The sequence below is a fragment of the Zootoca vivipara genome, chromosome 13 (assembly GCF_965207765.1).
Source record: "Zootoca vivipara chromosome 13, rZooViv2.hap1.1, whole genome shotgun sequence".
In the NCBI taxonomy this organism is placed as follows: Eukaryota; Metazoa; Chordata; class Lepidosauria; order Squamata; family Lacertidae; genus Zootoca; species Zootoca vivipara.
In genome coordinates, this window is record NC_142596.1 from 30,821,858 (window position 1) to 30,836,236 (window position 14,379).

At 45.9% G+C, this 14,379-nt stretch overlaps 1 protein-coding gene across 1 annotated transcript in view; it reads left to right on the forward strand.

Annotated features, from left to right (window-relative positions):
* Positions 1–11,028, forward strand: part of LOC148683681 (uncharacterized) — a 34,854-nt gene extending 23,826 nt beyond the window's left edge. Inside the window, exons 22-30 of the mRNA XM_088657020.1 lie at positions 320–410; positions 539–680; positions 1,393–1,577; positions 1,902–2,057; positions 3,521–3,654; positions 4,362–4,492; positions 4,705–4,799; positions 5,837–8,003; positions 8,744–11,028. Of these exons, the coding sequence (XP_088513146.1) occupies positions 320–410; positions 539–680; positions 1,393–1,577; positions 1,902–2,057; positions 3,521–3,654; positions 4,362–4,492; positions 4,705–4,799; positions 5,837–8,003; positions 8,744–8,829 (3,187 nt within the window). The 3' untranslated portion in view covers positions 8,830–11,028. The remainder of the gene's footprint in view (positions 1–319; positions 411–538; positions 681–1,392; positions 1,578–1,901; positions 2,058–3,520; positions 3,655–4,361; positions 4,493–4,704; positions 4,800–5,836; positions 8,004–8,743) is intronic.
* Positions 11,029–14,379: the final 3,351 nt, after the last annotated feature.

Here is a 14,379-nt window from a genome sequence, read left to right on the forward strand (position 1 = left end):
TCTTCCAACCAACCATCTTCTGCCACCCCAACACTTCACCAGCTCTTCAGCCAACCACAGTCCTTGAAAACATTGATTCAACCCATATTTTCTTCTTTATTATTTTGGCTATACCTGAAGAGCCCTCCCTGCACCTTATCTGGAGGTGTTTTTCACTCTAGCATATCAGCAAAAGAGGCGGGTCCATCTAGGTTGGTGAAGGCTGTCTCTGATTGTGCTGTGCTGGCTGTTGCCTTCTGGGAGTGGTAGTCCGAAAACAACTAGCGGTTACCAGGATACCATGAAGCAACTGAGGATTGTATGTCTCCATGTGACACAGGGCGCCTGCATCTTGGGATGATGGAACCCTTGAAGGTCTTGGCCCCCTTGCTTTGTACATAAACCGTACCACCTGGGACGCCATTAACAAGGTAGGGGGAGCAAAAGAGTCCCAGGAGTCACATGTTGTTGTTGTTGTTGTACCCCCCCTCCTGTAATGCCTTAAGACTTGCCATTGATGTACAGATTCGGGTGGATCTCCTTTTTTTTTTTTACACAGGAAGAGAGAATTATCTTCTTCAGGAAGGTGGCGGATCTGTTTGACAGCCAAAGTGCTTCCCAGAAAGTGAAAACTATCCAGTTCTTACAGGCCCTTGGATCGAAACCTGCTTCCCCTCTTAGGACCAGACGAGCACCAGAAAGTAAGAGAGAGAGAGAGAGAAGAAGAAGAAGCTAGTTTATTGTGCATATCTATATATCTCTATCTCATTGTGAGATTGGAGGTAGGAAGGTTGTATGCCCAAGACCCTTTCTAATTCCTGGACCCCAGCATGAAATCAGTTCCTGGAATAGCCAGGCTAGCTTCCTGGTGAGGTAATGGTATGAGTCACTAAGGTAACAAAGGAAGTGGCTCAGTGCCACAGTCATTTAGAAAGACAACGGCCAGAGTTGAGGTGTGCGAGGGAGAAGTTAGAAGCAGGAAGTAGGCTGGGCAGCTGAGAGGCAGAACCATGCCTAATTTCTGTTGGATCCAAGGCTGTGGCTATGGGAGAAGCAAGACCCTCTTGGGGTGTTTTTGCTGTGAGCCCCTCCATCATAGTCTCAGGCTGTCTATATGCGTCAATAAACCATATATCCTAAATATACCACAGTCTCCACTGTCCCTCATTCTGAGGTTGAAAAAATGTCTGGCTGTGGAAGAGAGGCCCTAGGTTGTATGGCAGCCTTAGGTTAGGTTAAGACATTTGTTTTATGTAGCAGTTGTTTTAAAGTTGTATGATCGGTGCATGGTAACAATTTGTATTAAAAGCCACATGATTCTTGACTATTGATAGAGAAAGAGAGAAGCCCTTTGGTTTCCCATAATTGCCAAGTTTGCAAGGTCATTCCCTGCTTGTGAAATTCTGCCAACAGCTTGCCGGTCCACTCCAGTCACAACCAGCTCACTGGAAGACCCGCTCTTCATCGTCCACTATGACAGCGCCCAGCAGTTTGACGCCTGCCTGAGTAATGAGGTTTTGAAAGCCAACTTGGTCCCACTGCTTGAGCAGCCGCTTCCAAACGACTACTTGACTGTAATTAAAAGGAAGCTGGACGAGGTAACTGAAGGGCCATTGATGTATCTGTGCACTGCAGCCTTTGCTCGATGATGCTGTGGCAGTTTTAGAGCAGCCAGGTTGCTCTGGTTGTGGTGCCATCATTACAATTGATCCAAATGTACCTTCTTCCTATCCAGGGTGGACCTCAGAAACAGCTGGCTGTGCAAATTTGAAGCAGAAGAAGCCGGCTGTGCATGCCACTGATTGGCTGCCACAGAAATGTCTTCAGCCTTTGCCTTACTGATGTTGGCCAAGGGTGGTGGGTTTCCTAGTGAACAAGGTTGCTTGTTCCATGACTAATGAACTTCCTACCCTCTTTATTAGATCTACCCTGATGGGATTCCAGAGGACCACCTGAAGCTTCTTGGCTACCTTTCGCGCCTGTACAGCGCAGATGAGATTGGCAGGTGGAATATCACCTCCAGTGACACGCTTGCCGCTTTGCTCAGCCGAAATAACGGGGCCTGGGAGATGGCTCAGGTAACATATATAAATGGGTGGGTGGGTGGGTGAACTCATTAAAGTCCAGTCGATCCAGATTCTTCTTTTTAAAATGAATTCATTTTTATCGGTTTTCATTACAGGTAAAACCGTATAACTACAGTAACAATAAAAGGCAACCTTCCCCAGAATAGCTCCCAAATCTGCATACAATTGGCACTAGGTCTGTCCCATCACAGGAACATAGGGACATTGGTCCACCTTTCTCTGTTCTGTCTACGCTGACTGGCAGCAGCTCTCCAGACTTCCAGGCAGGGGGCATTCCCAGCTCTACCTGGAGATGCCAGGGATCGAACCTTGGACCTTCTGCTTGCGAGGCAGATGCTCTGCCACTTAGCTAGGGTCCTTCTCCACCCCGTTTCCATGTGAATTTTAAGGAAATCCTTAAAACATCTGTGCAGAAGGAAAGAACATAGTGTCACTGCAATGTATCCAGTGGGGGTATTGCTCTAGCTATTGCAACTACTAAGGTCTTCTTAACAGAAATGATGGTTCTAAGGAGCATGACTTTTTTAAACACAGACTTCTCTTATTAACTGATAAGCTTTGCTCATACCAAACTCAACTCTGCTTTTACAATCAGGGAAGGAAAGGAAGAATGAAGCAGGAATGTCCAGTTGCTTTTACTTTTCATACTAGTTAATGGGAGTTACAGAAAAAAGCTACCTCCTTATATCAGGTCTCCATCCTCACCTTGTCAGTTCACACCATTGCCTTTAAAGGAATAGCGGAATAGTTTCAATGCCACCAAATAGTTTCTCAGCCAACTGCCGCTTGCCTTGCTTCTGTCATACAACCATTCCAAGTGGGTGGCCCTGCCTGCCTGCCAGGCTCTTCTGCCCTCCTTAGTCTCGGAGTTGCTGCTTGCAGAACTCAGCAGAGAGGAAGCCAAGGACAAAACTAGAATTGGTTAGCTCTGCCTGTCATTGGCTCTGGCACCACCTACCGATGGCCTCCTGCCTCGCATCCTACCAGCCCCAACGGGCACCAGCCAAAACTGGCTCCTAGATCAGGCACCCCCAAATTCAGCCCTCCAGATGTTTTGGGACTACAAACTCCCATCATTCCTAGCTAACAGGACCAGTGGTCGGGGATGATGGGAACTGTAGTCCCAAAACATCTGGAGGGCCAAGTTTGGGGATTCCTGCTAGATCAAACTTGCAGCCCTCCAGATGTTTTGGACTACAATTCCCATCTTCCCCAACCACTGGTCCTGCTAGCTAGGGTTCATGGGAGTTGTAGGCCAAAACATCTGGAGGGCCGCATGTTTGACATGCCTGTGCTAGATGATGCAGATACATAAGAAATTACTCTAGCTGCTGGGGCAAACTTTGCACGTTGCCTGCTGCAGTCCTACAGCACAATTGGATGTCAGAGCTAGATGGGCCACCACAGGCCACCACCACTGTTCATGTCCTGAAACTGAACTCTTCATCCTGCAGCTCAGGCGACTGGTGTCAAGATACATGGAAGAAGGGGGCACCCTCACGGGCCCATTACTTGACATGCTGGGGGGGACATACCTCTGCTTTCTGGACGAAGATCAGCTGAAGCAAATAAACCCAGAAGCAATTCGGTAGGATGCTGCCTTGGGTGGGGCGGGGGGCTTTACTGCTAGAAACAGATATGGAAAGTTCTGACTCAGAGCCCAGGGTATTTCTTTTCCTGGACGAGAGCATTCCCCACAACTATGGCTTCAAACAATTGGCATTTGCAAGGTTTTCTGCCTCCAACCGTGAAGGCCTCCATCATGGGTTGCAGCCACTGACAGACTTGTCATTAAAATGCCAAACCAAATTTCTTCTCCATCCCTTGTCAAGATACATATTTTTTAATGGAAGGAGTTCACTTGTTGAGCTCACAGGCAACTATGTGATAAAATGCACCCCATAGGAGCCATTTCATGCCCTCTCAGCCATGGGAGACTTGCTTTCTCAGCAGAGAGACTCCTGTGTGACTGAGACAGCGTTTCAACGATCCAAAGTTCTGGCCAGGGGTTGACAATGTGGGTCTTCTCAGTGGAATTGGCACCTTGCCTGATCCCAGGGTGCCACCTTCATAGATGAGACCCAAGTTGCCAGCCCTTCTACTCAGGCATTTGAACATGTGGTTTGAGCATCAAGGCAAGCACACAGGGGCTGCTCCTGGAAAATGGGCAAAGGTTTCAAGGTCCCTTGAACCAGCTATTATTTTGTGTCAGCAGCTAAGTTGCCTTTCATGTCGATTGAAGCTTTTAAGCAGTTGTTTTGTCCAGTCTCACCCCTTGTATTTTACTTTGTGCAGGCATGCTGAGAAGTTAGATATTTCTTCCTGTTCCCAAGGCAAGAAAGACACCCTCTATGAAAAAGCACGCACAGCCTTTGCCAGCCAAAATGGAACCAGCGCATATTATCCCCTAATTCAGCCATATCTAGGTGGGTACCTTAATTTCCCTGCAATTTTCCTCCATTCCACCATGGGCAATTAATTCCATAATTAAGGGAATGCATTCCCAGTTTTTCTCATATTTTTATTTTAAAGGCAGCCTTTTTATTATTAAAAAAGTGGTTTTTGGGGTTTCCATCCCACCTTGTTAAGTAAATGAGCTGCTCTGTTTCCCATTTCCTTTTCCTTTTCCCTTTTTAAGGTGGAGCACTTGCTGAGGACCTAAAAAGGCTGGCTGGATCTCATGTGGCGATGGATATTGCCACCTTTGTTAATCTGAAGCCAGAAGAGCTACAGGTGAGTTGCTGCAGTTGGCTGAACTGTGTGGATTCTAAAACCAGCCTTGGGCAAGACTTTGCCACATCACCATTTCCCCCCATCCATTCCATCAGTTAGGAAGTTTAAGCCAAAACGTGGAACTATTTGCCAGACCAACCTTCCCCATACTGGTGCCTTCCGGATGTTTTAGGACTACAGCTCCCCATCAACCCCAGCCAGGACAAGCTGATGGGGATTGTAGTCTAAAATGGCCGTGCTGGCTGGGGACTGATGGGAGTTGTAGTCCAAAACATGGCTGTCCTGGCTGGGGCTGATGGGAATAGGGTTGCCTTTAATTGCCCTGCTGTCTTTTAAGTCTGGAAACCTTAAAGAGAAATCAGCTTTGCTTGGAAATTAAACAAAGGGTCTGCTGGTTTCTCTTTAAGGTTTCCAAAGAGAGCAGGGCAATTAAAGGCACAGAAGTCCTGTCCTCTGGCAACCCTAGATGGGAATTGTAGCTCAAGACATCTTGAAAGTACCAGGTTGATGAAGGCTGTGCTAGATTCTTACAAGCGTAAAAACATTACAGTGTTATTTGTTTATTAATTAAATTTGTGTGCTGTCCTTCATCCGAAGAACTCAGGGTGGTTCACAGAGTATAAAAAATACAAACTAAAAACACAAAATACTTAATAAAAACAAGAACAAGCCAAACCAACCCCCCTCCCACAAACACATATAAAAGGACAATTAAGCAGAATTAACCATTACTTACCCTTTTCAGGGAACACTGCAGGGGGTGGGTGAGGAATAATTCCATGATAAGGGGTGCAGGGTCTCTAACAGAGGGTTCTCATTCTCACACCACCCTCATCAAACTGTAATAGGAGAGGCTACGATAATTGAAGAGTATTGGAACTGATGCTGGCTTGTAGTGTAGACCCAGGGTTGCATTTCTTATGCTTTTAAAGTGGAGAGAAATAAGAGCAGACTAGAAAGGTCATTTTCTGGGGGAAATCGTAATTAAAACACAGGGACCTGCCCGAATGAGCAAAGGTATCACAAATGTATTGCAGAAACTGAGCGTCCAGGATGTGAAAGGGTTGCTTGGTGTAAATTTGCCTGATTTGAAAGAAGTTGAGAATGATCCTTCGGTAGCCCTGTGGATCAAGAGCCATTTTCAGTCTGAGCTGGACACTCTTGAGATTGGTCTGAGAGGAGGGATGACCTCTCTGTCCTCCACAGCAACCAGCACCACAGTAGCAGATGCCTCCGAGTCTACAACACCCATTGACACTCCAACAGCTGATCCTCCTACTTCTCCCAGTACGGGGTCAACCTCATTTGCCACAAGTGACTCAGTGACCTCTGGTGACAATGCAGCAGTGTTCTCCAGCAGCAGTGCTGCTATGCAACCCCTTTCAACGCCACTCTTTGAAACCAGCACTGCGGCCAATGAAACCTCTTTTGTCTCCACCAACATCACCCGCACAAGGATCTCCATAGATCCCAGAGTTGCTTTCTCCACCCAAGTCCCAGCTATCTCATCCAGTGTCACAGCTACTTCAGATGATACCACCAGTGGAACATCGGCCCCCACCACAGCAAGAGATGTCAACGCAACTACCTCTGGCAGAGGTTCAGCAGATTCCAGCGGCACCAGAACCGATAGCACAACTTTTCCTACCATTCCGATAGACTCCACCATTGCAGTTTCCACCAAAATAATAGCTACTTCCTCCAATGTCACAACTGCCTCAAATGATACTGCCAGAGGAATACCTGACCCTACCTCTGCAACAGGCATCAACGTGACTGCCAGCACCACACCAGCCTCCAACACCACCACGATCAATGATACAAGTCTCCCTACCACTGCAACGGAGACCAACCTGACTGCCGCCACCAACACCACACCAGCCTCCGGCACCACCACGATCAATGGTACAAGTCTCTCTACCACTGCAACGGAGACCAACCTGACTGCCGCCACCAACACCACACCAGCCTCTGACACCACCACGATCAATGGTACAAGTCTCCCTACCACTGCAACGGAGACCAACCTGACTGCCGCCACCAACACCACACCAGCCTCTGACACCACCACGATCAATGGTACAAGTCTCCCTACCACTGCAACGGAGACCAACCTGACTGCTGCCACTAACACCACACCAGCCTCTGACACCACCACGATCAATGGTACAAGTCTCCCTACCACTGCAACGGAGACCAACCTGACTGCCGCCACCAACACCACACCAGCCTCCGACACCACCACGGTCAATGGTACAAGTCTCCCTACCACTGCAACGGAGACCAACCTGACTGCCGCCACCAACACCACACCAGCCTCTGACACCACCACGATCAATGGTACAAGTCTCCCTACCACTGCAACGGAGACCAACCTGACTGCCGCCACCAACACCACACCAGCCTCCGACACCACCACGGTCAATGGTACAAGTCTCCCTACCACTGCAATGGAGACCAACCTGACTGCCGCCACCAACACCACACCAGCCTCTGACACCACCACGATCAATGGTACAAGTCTCCCTACCACTGCAATGGAGACCAATCTGACTGCTGCCACCAACACCACACCAGCCTCTGACACCACCACGATCAATGGTACAAGTCTCTCTATCACTGCAGTAGAGACCAATCTGACTGCTGCCACCAACACCACACCAGCCTCTGACACCACCACGATCAATGGTACAAGTCTCCCTACCACTGCAATGGAGACCAACCTGACTGCCGCCACCAACACCACACCAGCCTCCTTCACCACCACGATCTATGATACAAGTCTCCTTACCTCTGTCACCAATGTGACTACGGTCATCAGTGCAACTGTTTCCCACACACCTGCCAACAGCACAAACCACACTTATAGTGCAAATGCAACCACAGCTGGTGCCAGCAGTGGAACTTCCACTACGCCTGGCATGACTGCTACATCTTCTGAAAAGCCTTTGGCACCACCTAAGCCCATGCCAAATGCCACAACCCCAGCACCCACCAGTGCATCCACAAAAATGAAGGAAACGATGTCAACTGCTTCAAGCAAGACTACCGTTCATGTCCCAGAAGCATCCCCTAAGACAGGAGTCTCAACAGGGCCCGTCTCACCTCAAACCACAAGGAGAGCCACCAGCAGAACACCTTCAAGAACGAGACCACCATTGCAGCCAACACCAAATGGCTACATCAATGTTCAGCCACTAAGTGGTAAGTGCCCGTGATTTAAGTATCTGCTAAATATCTATCATGTCTAAGGGCCTTAATAGCACCTCGATGGTGGAATGAGCTCTGTAAAGGGACTAGACTGATTTATCTGGGGGAAACCATTTCTAAATTATGAGGAAGGGCCATGGCTCAGTGGTAGAGCACCTGCTTTGTATGCAGAAATTCAGTTCCCAGAATCTCCAGATAGAGCTCAGTATGTCCAATGCCTAAAAACCCTGGAATGCTGCTGCTAGTCAGTGTAGGCAATACTGAGCTGGATGGTCTGATGTGGTGCAAGGCAGATTTCCTCCCACTGAGAAGGCTGTGGCTGAACAGACTTACCTAACAACACTAGGCATATTAGCAGGGGAGGGTGGGAAAGTGCATTCAAGTTCATTCAAAATTAGATATACATCATCTTTCACAGAACAGCTCTTGTGTTCTTAAAACAACATCCCTTAAGGCTACATATGTGATATTTGGCCCAGAAAAGGTTGATTTTGTCCCCCTCTGAGGCCTAGTGGGTCTGTGGTATGGAGGCTCCTCCAAAGTGTCTGAAGCTTAGAACAAAACCCTAGGTTATGAAATCTGATCTCTATTTTGTACATTATTTTTTTGCATAATCCATGATGAGGAAAGGGCATTTATAGTGTAGAATTTCCAGTCCTCTAGCAAATCTGAGGATCTTGAATGCAAAAACAACAGTGGCTCACTTGAATTACCCCTCTGCTTTCTCCATCTAGCATCACCTTCCAGCTTAACCTCCAGCTGTCTGCTTCTGACGTTGTCCCTTGCGGTTGGAATCCCACTTCAGAGGAGGCTTCTCTGAGAGTCTTGTTGCAAAGGCAAGAGCTCCGAAGTTCTACAAGGGGAGCCGTTTGGAACCCATGGATCAAACGCCAATGCTCTCTGGACTGTGGGTGTCTTCTGACTTTTATGTGCATAGTAACTGCCCTGTGCCTAATGCAAATTTTGCCTGCTGCAAAGCTGCTGTGTTTCTCTCTACCCTCATTTTGTTATGGCGACACTTAAACACTCAAGGTAGTGCTGAGATCCAGCACTATCTTTCCTGTCCTCTACAGTGTGCAAGCTGGATCCTGGTCTGTTGAGCCTCCTGGAACAGCCGTACCCCTGGATTCCATTCTGGGCCTATATTAGTAACCAGAACTGCACCATCAGCACCTCAGTTTGGTTCCGAGCAAGGGGAAGCAAGAAGACTGGTTTGCTCAGCCCACCCATCAGTCAGCGTGAAGAGTTGGGAACCTAGCAGAAAGCAAGCTGCTTTCTCGGCCCCTTGGCTACTAGCCATGATGACTGTCTTCTCCTTCTCTACTCTTGGAGACAGTCTGCCTCTCTGAATACCAGTTGCTGCAAATCACATGTGGAGAGTGGACTCCTGTATCACTTAGGCCCTGCTTGTGGGCATCCTATAGGCATCTGGGTGGCCACTGTGAGAACAGGATGCTAGACTGGTTAAGTGGCCAGGCTGTTCTATTCAGAGACCCAGTTCTGTTTCATTCAGTTCACATTTAAAGGCAAACCTACTTAGTCTGCACTTTCTGAATCAATGCAAAAACTGAAACGCAGCCATCCTTTGAAATTTGCACTTATCTGAATTTTGCAATCTAGTGCTCCAACCGACTCACGTTTACAAAAATGCATCTCTTTTGGAGAGTTGTACATTAAAATGAAACTAACAATAAAAAATGCATTGTATTAGGGAAAATTGCTTGCAAAACATGTGCATGAATCAAAGCTGCATAGAAAAATGTGTTTATTAGGATAAATGCACAAAAAGTACATTAGTTGTGGTTTTTTTTAAAAAATGGCAAATTTCTGTAGAAATGTGGACAATTGAATTTAAGATTGAAAAAAATGAGAACTGAGAGAACTAAAATTGGCATGTCCCTTCTCAGTTCTTCCTTTCCTTTTTGGGCAACCTACAGCACAAGGTCTGAGTCCCAACCATTTATAATCGCACAACCTGAATTTTCTGGCATGTGACTGAATCTCATCTGAAAACAGAAACTGCTTGGAAGCATCCAGTGTCTTGAATGCTGGGGGAAGTTGATAATCGTGCAGCAGAGGCACTACCTTGAAAGGAAGGAGGCATCTTAATCCTATGTTAACCCTAAATAAGAACTCTGTATATTTTGTGCTATACTGCATATTAGCAATAGGTATTTTCATTGGGTTTGGCTGGAGCATGTTGGCCAAAGTTTCAGGGAACATCAGGTACCCATCACCAAAACCAGAAGCTTGAGAAACTTGCAGTGGCTGATTAAAAAAAAACAGATTTCTCCCCAACTGATGAATTCAGATGGTGGGAATTTTGAGTGTGTCCTTATTCAAAACTGCCATGATCCAGACTCCCTGGCTTCTTCAACATTAGTCACATTGAAGAACGGGAGACAAATGTGATTCAGTTTGCATTTAAAGATGAAGCCACTTACTTTGCATTTTGCAAAACAATACGCAAACGGAAACACAGCCATCCTTTGGAATTCACTTTTCCAGATTTTGCAAAGCAGTTCTCCAGCCAAGTAATATGTACAATGATGCATAAACAAGGGTAAAGTGTGAATAAAAATGCATATATTATCAGAAAAATAACGTGGAAATGCGAGGGAGAAATAGCTTTGCAAAAATATGTATGTTCGGATAAATTAATATTACGATGCTGAAAAAATACTTTGGAAAAATAATTGCAAACCGATATGGAAATGTGGGGAACAGAACTTGATTAGAAAAATGAGAAACTGATGGAATCCAAAATGACAGATATCATCCCTCCCTCATTACCACTGAAAGAGTTATAGGTTCTGATGAAAAGCTCACCCAAAGCTCTTAATTGATATAATTTCTGGACTCCATTGTATACCTCTCTAAATCTCATGTTCATTGATCTTAAAAAGTCCAGCTGTTTCCCCTCTCCCTCCTAAATTGTTCAAGTTCCTTAATGTCACAAAATTGCTTTCTGTGGAAATGACTTTCTGTTTAATTTTAATAACATGTTAAAAAATAAATTAAAAAAATAGGTTTTAATTTTGAGCGGCTTTGATGTTTACACATTTTTTTCTTCCTTTTTTCCTTTGGAATGTTGGGGTGGGAGGCAGAAGGGCTAGAGAGTGGGGGAAATAAACTGAATACAGTGGTACCTCTACTTACGAATTTAATGCGTTCCAAACGTACATTTGTAAGTAGAAAAAATTTGTAAGTCGAATCCCATAGGAATGCATTGGGAGAAAAAAATCGTAAGTAGAAAAAATCCTATCTAAACCACATCCAAGATGGTGGACGGAACTCCATTCGTAGGTAGAAACATTCGTAAGTAGAGTTATTCGTAAGTAGAGGTACCACTGTACTTATATCAACACAGTTTTCAACACAATGCCTACACAGCTATGCAAACTGAGGCCCAAATGAACTTTAACAACAACAACAACCCCTAGCGGCTAAAGTTAGAGTGAAGGCAGGGGAAACAATTAAAATGCAGAATTATGTTCCTCCTAAGTCAAATTATACTTATGCATTATACAGTGGTGCCTCGCAAGACGAATTTAATTCGTTCCGCGAGTCAATTCGTTTTGCGAACAATTCGTCTTGCGAATTGCAGTTTCCCATAGGAATGCATTGAAATTTCTTTTTTCTTTTCCTCCCATAGGAATGCATTAGTTAAATTTCAATGCATTCCTATGGGAAACCGCAATTCGCAAGATGAATTTTTCACAAAACGAATGCGTCTTGCGAGTCACCATCAGATCGCAAGACGCATTTGTCTTGCAGGGCATTCGTCTTGCGAGGCACCACTGTATTTTGACAGCTTCTAGAGTGCTGGAGGTTCTCCGCTCCTCCTTTCAAGGGAGTTCCCAAAAGCCAACTCCAACACAGGCAGTGAGGAAGGCGGGAAGGTGAGCGGCAAAATGTGGGCCGGCCAGAAGAAAAAGTGGGCACAGTGGTGGATATGACCCTTTGTACTATAGGCTACATTCAACACACCCACACACCCACTCTCACGCTCTTTCCTCCATCCAGGCAAGCAAGAGGCATTATCAGAGTTCAAGGACACATTCCAGTCATGCCAAAGCACTGGAGGGTGTGAGGCAGGGGAGCCAGTGGGTGTGGCCTAGGGAGAGGGGGTGTGGTCTGTGGAGGCTGGGAGAATCCTGAGATCCATCTAGAGAGGCATGAGGTAGGGGGCGCACACAGGTGACCCTGTACCTGAGGTTCCCCAGCCCTGTTTTGGAAGTCAGTCTTACACCAGGAAAGTCAAAGACACAGCAGCCATATTAGAGAGGATGACCAGATGTTTATTTTGCACAATACATATAAGCCATTTATATGAGTCAAAAGAACAGGTTATATAGCATTGGGTGTCCTTAACCTTCCCCAGCAGATTTTCTTGCCGTACCCTTTTCTAACACTGATCCCCAACCCGCCTGCCTTTGAGTTGCAGTCCTTTCACATTTCCCCAGCAAACATTTTATGAAGCAAGCAGGCACCTAGTCCTCAAGAGAAGCCTCCCCTGCTAGACTGACGTGAGCCCCTCTCTTCCCGGGGCTAGAATCAGCTTGCAATGCTTGTCCAGAAGGCTGCAACAATGCCTTCCAAGTCCATCTCACTTGCTTCCCCCTGGCTAGAAAGAAGTCTTGAGCTCAGCAGGTTCTTCTTCATGGCCAAAGACAGTTCGAACCACAGCATTTCCTTTTCCTCTCCTGGTTAGCTGGACTGACTATGACATTTCTGGAGACTTCTGGACGTCTGCTGTGGTGAAGGCACTTCTGGTCAGCTGATTGATCATATGACTGCATAACGTGCATTCTGTGTATCAACAATCATACTGCAAAGATTGGGTGTGGCATTAGGAAATCCAATGGACTCATTCAGGGCTGAACCACCTATGAGGCAAGTTGAGGCAACTGTCTCAGGTGGCAGGATCCAGAGGGGCAGTGATCCCAATATAGAACTTTAGCTCTCCTTTGTTCCTGATGTCAATCTTCACTCCCATCTTCTTCCCCAATGGGGAGGGGAGCGCCATTTTTTTGTTTTGCCTCAGGTTTCAAAATGTTTGGGGCCGGCCCTGGACTCATTGGTCTATTATGGAAAGTTTTATCTTTCTTGGTAGCTAAAGGGGATTTTTGCTTAATGGACACCATGGAGGTTCTCTTCATCTGCAGTGGGGAAAGAGGCCTGAAAAATACAGCTTTTGCAGGTTTTGCAAGAAAAACAGACTTCACGTCACTGGAGTTAACTGGGCAGAAGCAGCCTTGAGGAAAATAATGGGTTGTTTCTGATTTTTAGGATGCTGATAATGCTTGGAGTAACCTACTGCCTTTCTATCTCTTCTCTCTGTTAATAAACTGAAATCAATTCACACTTCCTGAAGCAAGATTTGAACTGAAACAAAGCTAGATTTCAAAATTTGCTGCTGCTCTGAATTTAGTTCCCCAAACAAAGATGCATATATAAGTGAAATAACAAGCCAGCGTGCATCATATTACATAGGAAGCTACCTGATACTGAATTGGTTCATCTAGCTCAGTATTGTCCACACTGACTGGCAGTATCCCTCCAGGGCTTTAAGCAGGGAGTCTTTCCCAGCCTAATCTGGAGCTGCCATGGGGATCTAACCTGGTACCTTCTGCATGCAAAGCAGATGCTCTACAATTGGGCTGTGGTCCTTCCCCATATTAGGTGAAACTGCATTTCTCATATTTTTGCAAGCAAACTAAATTCTGACCATATATATATATATATATATATATATATATATATATATATATATATATATATAAAATCTGATGCAGAAATGCAATAAATTGAACTTAAGACTGGAAGAATGAGAAATAGAGGGAGGAAATGGAAACTGACGAATTCATCTAGCTCTAACCTCAGAACAACACATCCGTACTCTCTCCTCTGAAAGAAAAGCAACCCTCTAAACCTGCTCCTGAAATTTCTTTAGAGCTCAGAGGAAGTGAGAAGTATGCAACTCTGTGTTGCACAAAATCCCAAGGACTGCAGATTTAATTCCCTTATCCTGTTTGTCAGAGGCAGAGGAACTTAGCTCAGACTACTGGTCCAACTAATTCATTATTCTATACACTGACTAGCAGCAGCTCCCCAGGATTTTTTTCAGACGTGGTTCTCTACTAGCCTTGCTTAGAAGTGCCATTCAATCTGGGATCTTCTGTGTGCCAATCATCCACTCTACCCACTGAGCCTTTCTGCTTGAAAATATTTGGGCATTGCCTGGTTAAGCTTAAAGCCTAGGGACTGTGTGGGATGAGCAGCCAGCACTTCAGAAGGTGGTGCTTTAGAGCTCAATGTTGCTCCTTGTTGCACCTCATAGCTTACAGAAACAAACCATGTAAGTTGG